We start from the raw sequence: 7,165 nt of genomic DNA on the forward strand, positions 1-7,165 counted from the left end.
CCGAGGTGGCCGCGTGCCGCGTGCTGTGTGCGCCGAACATGGACATATCTATGCCACTTGCCTCTAATACCTCCTTGACCCAGTGGCCCAAAGTCTGGGATCCTACTTTTTTATGAGGCTTTTTAAAACTAATGAATAGATAATCACAATTTCGGTCAGATCTAAGATTTTCTGTTTTATTTATGTATGATTTTAAAGCCAATGCGGGGCATATTTTCGGATTCTCTTTTATGTATGGTAATCTAATAAGTGGTTGATGGGTCCCAGGCCTGGATGTTTTAATTAGATTGTCAATTTTAATAATGATTAAATCTTCTCTAAAGCAAATATTACCTATTTTAATCAAGCTCAGAGTTTGCATTCGCTGTGCGGATGCTAGTGCAAGTAACGCTATTGTTTTAAATGACAGATCACGTAGGGAAACACTTTCATAAGGGAAAAAATTACTAAGATAAACTGTAACTAAATTTGGATCCCATGTTATTTCATATTTTGGTCTTGGTGGTCTTAATCTGAATACACCTTTAAGGAATCGAGAGACACAATCACTAGATGTTATCTCAGGACCAAGTAACAGTGCCAATGCGGATCGCGTGCTATTCAATGTACTATAGCTCGCGCCTTCATTATACCGTTTAGTCAGGAATGATAACAACACCTTGAAATTTGATCGTAGCGGATCGCAATTGTTTTCTTGACAAAAACCCCACCAACACCTGAGGTTTGAATTATATTGATTGAGAGTGTTATCAGCAAATGATGCCATTGCAATATCTAAGGATACCATGGGCATACCGCGCGACTCTAGCGCCTGCCGGATAATCTCACCGCCGCCAGGGTAAGGTCCCTGTGGAGTGGGTGGACGCGTCTGAAAGGAGAAATTAAAAGGGACTCGTTAGGGTCAAATATTATTTCTTTAGATACCATTAGTTTTCGATATAATGGATACCATGGCTGAGATGGCCACACCGGAACTACTATTATGCCCTCAGCCTTGTCATAAATAATTTTTTGAAGGACTTTTGCAACTAGGCAAAAAGGGGGGAAGGCGTAGAAATTTAAATTTTTCCAATTAAATGTAAAAGCGTCAACCACCTCGGAACATGGATCAAGCTTCCACGAAGCATACCTCTCACATTTGTGATTCTGTACACTCGCGAAGAGATCGAACTGCGGAACACCCAGTACATCAATGATCTTTTGAAATGCGTAGTCGGCAATTTCCCATTCGGTGTCTATCTTTAGGTCACGTGATTCGCGGTCGGCGACGACATTATCCGTCGATTTTATATAAGAGGCAAATATAAAAATGTTGCGCTGTTCGCAGAACAACCAAATTTCACGAGTTATATCATTCAAGTGTGTGAATTGAATGCCACCCATCCTATTTATATATGAGATGGCTGTTGTGTTGTCAATTCTTAATAGTAAGCTACAATTTTTTAAGTTAGACCCAAATATTTTTAACCCGTAATAAGCAGCCTTTAGTTCGAGATAGTTTATATGAAATTCTAAATCTCCAGAATCCCAATGTCCGCTTGCTGTGTCGTTCCCGCAGGCGATGCCCCATCCGGACCGACTCGCGTCACTAAATATTTCCAAGAGATAATCATTACTACGAAATTGAGAATTGGACTCTAAGATGTTATGAGACCACCATTCTAAATCTGGTTTTATATGATCAGCCAGTTCCATAGTTTTATTATAATTGTTTGAATCATTTAATGCCAAAAACTTTTCTCGTTCAAAAATCTTTGTATGAAGCCAACCGTATTTTACAGCTGGGCAGGCAGAAGTGAGTAAGCCAATGAATTCGGCAAACTGCCTTATAGAACACTTACGTATTCGGAGGAATTTTTCAATCTTAGTTTTTATACGGACTCTTTTTTCTTCTGGCAAAGAGAGAGACATGCTTGTGGTATCGAAAATAAAGCCAAGAAATTTACATCGTAAGTCAGGTGTTAGATTACTTTTTTCATAATTGATTATAAATCCTAGTGATGTTAATAGTCTTATTGTTTCTGAAACGTTATCTAAACAATGCCTAATACTATCCCCTATACACATAAAATCGTCCAAATAACAAACAGACATGTAGCCTGCCATTCTAAGATGTTGTAACACAGGTTTCAGTAGTTTGGTATACACATAGGGCGAGGTGCATAGGCCAAAGGGTAAAACATTGAATTCGAACAATTGAGAGTTGTACTTCTGGGATTCCCATTTAAAGCGTAATAATTTCCTATCACCTTTATCTATTGATACTAAAAAATATGCGTCCTTTAAATCTAAATTTGACATATAATTATTTTCTCCTAAAAGTTTGAGTGCAGTGCGGTAATCTTCCATTTTAAAATGTTCTAACTTTATAAATTTATTTAACATTTTAAGATTTAAAATAAATCTATGTTTTCCGTTTGGCTTTGGCACAGTAAATATAGGTGATAGGAACTGTCCCTCGCAAGCATCACACATAGAGATGTATTTTAATTCAAGGAGCTCAGAAATACACTCGTCTATGATATCACATTCCGCTTGGGAATATTGCCTTGTTTTCAAGTCATAATTCTGGATTGGAGTGTCTTTAAAAGGTATTTTATACCCTTTTACCCAAGATAATATAACGGGATCTGACGTTAATTTACTCCATTGGTCATAAAAAAAACGTAACCTGCCAGCTGTAACTGTAGGAAGTACCTGTGGGTTTAGGGCGATTAACGCCTCGTCCTCTGGTTCCGATGTTGGTAATAGGTCGTTCTCGGCGCTGTTGCCGTCTCGCGCTGCCGGTGGCGCGGCGCTGGCGGCGGCGGTGGCGGGGGCGCAAGCGCCTGATGGTACCGCGGTGCCGCCTGGCGCGGACTGGGCTCGGCGGCGGCGGCGGGCATCCGCGGCGGCCCCCTCGCGTTTAAAGCTCTCCGTACAGGAACTACAGTGCTAGCAACAGGCTGCCTAGCTCTTGGAGGAAGGTTGCGAGTTTGCTTCAACTCGTAGCCGGATCTAGAAATTGCTTTTGAAGATTTCAGATGGTCAGCCAGCTCGGAGCCGAAGAGGTATTCGTCAATCTTTGTGTTTTTAACGGTATCCCTTGTTTGTTTATTAAGGGTATTGATGATTGAATATCTTCTTGACTGAGACTCTCTGTAGTGGAAGTCACAAATCATACGCCCAGCGTCGCTTAGCGGTTTGATTATCTCGCGTATGACAGGATCCGTGTGTGCCAACGCTATATTTAATGCTTTACCAACTGCGGCCAAGCAGCTTGATAAGTGTCTTTGTTTGCCCTGACTGTACATATCCTTTTTGTTGTCAATCTCGTTAAGAGCTGCCTTTACTTCTAAGTTTAACTTGGGAGCTTGCATATTCGGACAGTTTTGGGCCGGTAAATAAGTCTTCAGTAAGTCCGACTTGGTTTCTTTATGAAGTCCATTCAAAAGAATGTGCTGCCATCTATTAGCAATATCTTTGTGCAAGTCTTCGCCAAAGGTTCTTTCAACTAATGGATCATCGCCTAACATTTCGAGAATATCTGGATTTAATGAAGGTTCATCACCAATAACTTCAGTACTGCTTCGCGGTTCGTTGATAATTTCTTCTGTAAAAGAAGATTAAAGAATATAGGTAGGTATATACTTTTATCGATCTCGAGATAAACTCGGTGAAAGTATTTATCAAAGATTACTTGTGTGTGTTTGTCCGTATAGGCACAATAATTATGTTTAACTCAACGCGATATACGCGGAGGTTTAGACGAGTTAGGCAGTAATGCTGGGATTCAGGGCTCAACACGGTATACGTGGAGCATAAACTGGACGCCGACACTACACGATATACGTGGTGCGGGACAGATGTGTGAACTCAGGACGTACGAGCACTTCACGGTACACGCGGTGCATAATGATTCGAAGCCACATAATCACATGACATGCATAAACATTGTGTAAAAACTCATTTTTTAACAAAACCATGAAGAAAAAAAGATAGTAACTGTTTTTAATTTTTTGAGGGTAGTTTGAAAAAATAAAAATATTTTTGAATATTGTGAAAAGAAAAGTAATGTTTACCTGATAAAGACGATTCATCATCGAGGTTCACGGGTATTTGGGATAAATCCGGGTTCGAACTTGCTTCGCTATCCGAAGAAGAAGATGATATGATCCTGCGACGTTTGTTTGTCTTTTCTTCCAGTTTTCTTAATTTGCGCATAATTTTTTCGTATTCACGGTCCTTACTGCGCTTTCGTTTCCCCATGATAACACGATAAGATGCACAGAATTTAAAATTAAAAAGTATTTTTTAATTCTATAAATTAAATGCAAAAGCGTGTGACTCGGACGGCACGAAAAAACGTAAATGGCGCCGAATGAAGGAGGCCGCTAGGTGGCAGTGGCGTGGGGATACCAGTTGACTTTTGAATTTAGCTGACTTATAGCTTTGAAAATGTGACAAGGATGGCACCATACTACGTAATGCTGCATGTAAACAAGGTAATCGTCTTCGGGAGAGATACGAAGTATAATCCTCTTTGTTTGTTGAACAAATAATGTTAAACCCACTGACGAACACTGACTGCATTTGACGTCCTCCACACTTTCAGAAAAAAATCACAACGTCGAATGCAGTCCCCACTCTTTTTCTAATTATTTCAACAACGGTCAATGCAGTCCTGTTTTACCTAGAGTTTGTATGAAGACCATTTTCTTGTGCTTTATTTGGCAGGATTTCAAAGTTATATGTATTTTGTATTTTTGTATTTATTTATTTAAGCAAAATAATCCTTAAAAACTAATATTTACAATATCAGCCAAACAGCTGAGCTGTTTATCGGCTGGTAATACTCCCATTTATGTTACACTAAACAAGTACCATTCTCAGCGACCTCAATGCCGTCGGAATCTCCTGGGAAGAAGCCAAAGAAAGAGCCCAGGACAGGAACGTTTGGAGAAGAACTGTGGAGGCCCTATGCTCCTCGTGGAGTTAGAGGAATTAATGATGAAACAAGTACCTACTTAAGTTATAATAAGTACATGCATATTATAGCAACTTATGTAGGCAATTACAATTAACAATTATGTTTACTTACGTTTAAATAAAAATGCTCGATTTACAAAAGGTGTTCTAGTATACAGTACATTACCTATTATTATTAAGCTACACAGTTTCTAAATTGTTCAGTAAAAATTCTTTCACACGATTCTTAAACATGTTTTTGGATGTAGATCTGAAAAACTCCGCTGGCAACTTGTTATAAAATGTGCACCCAGAGTACCTTTTTTTCACACAGCAATAAGTTTTCATACAAAAAAAAGTGTGCACTCACACGCACACAACGGTCACCGACGTCGAGTGTGCCGGCATGTGCACTTGTGCACCAGCAAACCATCACTCAACTTCCATACAAAAATGTTGTGCGTTTTTATGAGTTTCACCGTTAATCTAGTGTCCATCAATGTGTTAACTTCCTATACTGCCGGTGTAATAATTTTATGGAAGAATTTCCATTAGCATACACACCTAGATGGTCCTAGAATAATAATAAGTACGTTTGTTTAATAGGAATGTGAAGTATGATGGTTGATTCATCACATCACATGAACGAGTGTTAGTGGGTTATGGGCATGAAAATTATAATCCTAACGTACTATATAAGAAATCTATGATCGGTGATGCAATAATTACTTAATGGTGTATATTTCTTTAATAATAATATTATGTACTTAGCTAGATTTATTTTCATAATAATTAAAGCTATTACGTAAAATACAATCCTTTCATCACATAATATTATCAATAAGTATAGTTTACCGTAGTCTACAATAGAGTCTGTAACCTGTATAGGTACACTTTTGAAGGAATGTAAAATGTACACTTTCTTATCAATAGTCCTTGAAACGTTAGTAAAGTGATGGTCAACCTTTTAATAGATAATGATAAATACCTCAGTAGATTTTTTATTTACTTCCTTATGTCCTACCTACCTACTTATTTTAAATTTGTAGAAAGGAGAACAATACTTTATTATTTATAAAATTATTGTTTTAATCCAGCATACCTAACAATAAATAAGTAGAGGTAATATTATAGATATGAGGTACGGTCGCCTGCGCCTAAAAGTATACAGGCGGAGTTTTTAAACTAGCGATCCCTGATGATGAAGGGACCAGCTACATCTGTTATAAATCCGGGGACGTGTTGTGTGTGATGTGTGTAGCAGTGGTGTTTATGTGGATGTGCATGAGCAGCATGACTGTGAGCTTGAGATCGCTATTTTAAAAACGCCTGTATACTTTTAGGCGAAGGCGACCGTACATCCATCTCTATATTATTAATGTTGTGTTTAATAAAAGTCCACAAGACCACTTGTAGCAAGAAACCTTGACTTTAAGCGCGATTATAAGTTTTTTACTATACAATAGTCGTTATATATATAGCCAATATAAAATAGTTCAAATAACCATGTTCATGGGATAAAAAATGCAAAACATGCCTACCTATACCTTGCCTTGAATGTTATGGGCCATAATCTATTATAACAAACTGCCTTTAGGTATGTTTTAAAAAAAAACATTTTGACCATGGTGTATTAAGGAGGGTATTAAAATATTTTGTAAGTAGGTAGGTAATCAGATTTACTTGGAGCTATGTAATAAATATAGGCCACATAATAATGGCAATGGCATGCGATTTCGAATATTTACGTTACACCTACTAAGTATATACGTCTATCACAGGATTCGATACTATTTTCGAAACTAACAGTACGGAACCCTTCGTGCACGAATCCCATTCACACTTGACTGTTTTTTTTTGCAGTCGGTTGTTTTTTATTTCCTGATAGAAATTAGCTCTCGGCTCATAAAAATAACTGAGTACCTATGTAAGTACTTATATGCAACATTCATAAACGTAGTCTGCATCTGAGTATGAATAAACCATGTAGAGTACCTACATAGTTACCTACGTAACTTAATCCTTGACTGACCGCAGCTGGCAGCCCTATGCAGATCTAGATAGTGCAGCTAGGGATCTAGATTAAGATTGAAGGGGGCGCAGATATGACTCTAATATTACATTTATTTTATAGCCATATACAAATTTAGATACTGTATGTACGTAATCTATACTTTCTTCCTACGTAGTGAAAATTATAATGTTTTATGAAACATGG

General features: G+C 38.0%; 1 protein-coding gene across 1 annotated transcript; it reads right to left on the reverse strand.

The window, feature by feature from the left end:
* Window positions 1-736: 736 nt before the first annotated feature.
* On the reverse strand, window positions 737-4,341 carry LOC105395278. Its single transcript, XM_038107144.2, has 3 exons — window positions 4,062-4,341; window positions 2,698-3,592; window positions 737-868 (listed from the first exon to the last, which is right to left on the reverse strand). The coding sequence occupies exons 1-2, from the start codon at window positions 4,246-4,248 to the stop codon at window positions 2,715-2,717; spliced, it is 1,065 nt and encodes a 354-aa protein (XP_037963072.2). The 5' UTR covers window positions 4,249-4,341; the 3' UTR covers window positions 737-868; window positions 2,698-2,714.
* Window positions 4,342-7,165: the final 2,824 nt, after the last annotated feature.

This window comes from Plutella xylostella, chromosome 3, assembly GCF_932276165.1.
Source record: "Plutella xylostella chromosome 3, ilPluXylo3.1, whole genome shotgun sequence".
Classification (NCBI taxonomy): domain Eukaryota; kingdom Metazoa; phylum Arthropoda; class Insecta; order Lepidoptera; family Plutellidae; genus Plutella; species Plutella xylostella.

What these genes read in the sequence shown, in the direction of transcription:
- LOC105395278 (XM_038107144.2), bottom strand. Translation starts at nt 4,248, where the DNA reads ATGGGGAAACGAAAGCGCAGTAAGGACCGTGAATACGAAAAAATTATG. An exon ending in TGATGAATCGTCTTTATCAG is followed by an intron (nt 3,593 to 4,061) that starts GTAAACATTACT and finishes CTTCTTTTACAG; the next exon opens with AAGAAATTATCAACGAACCG.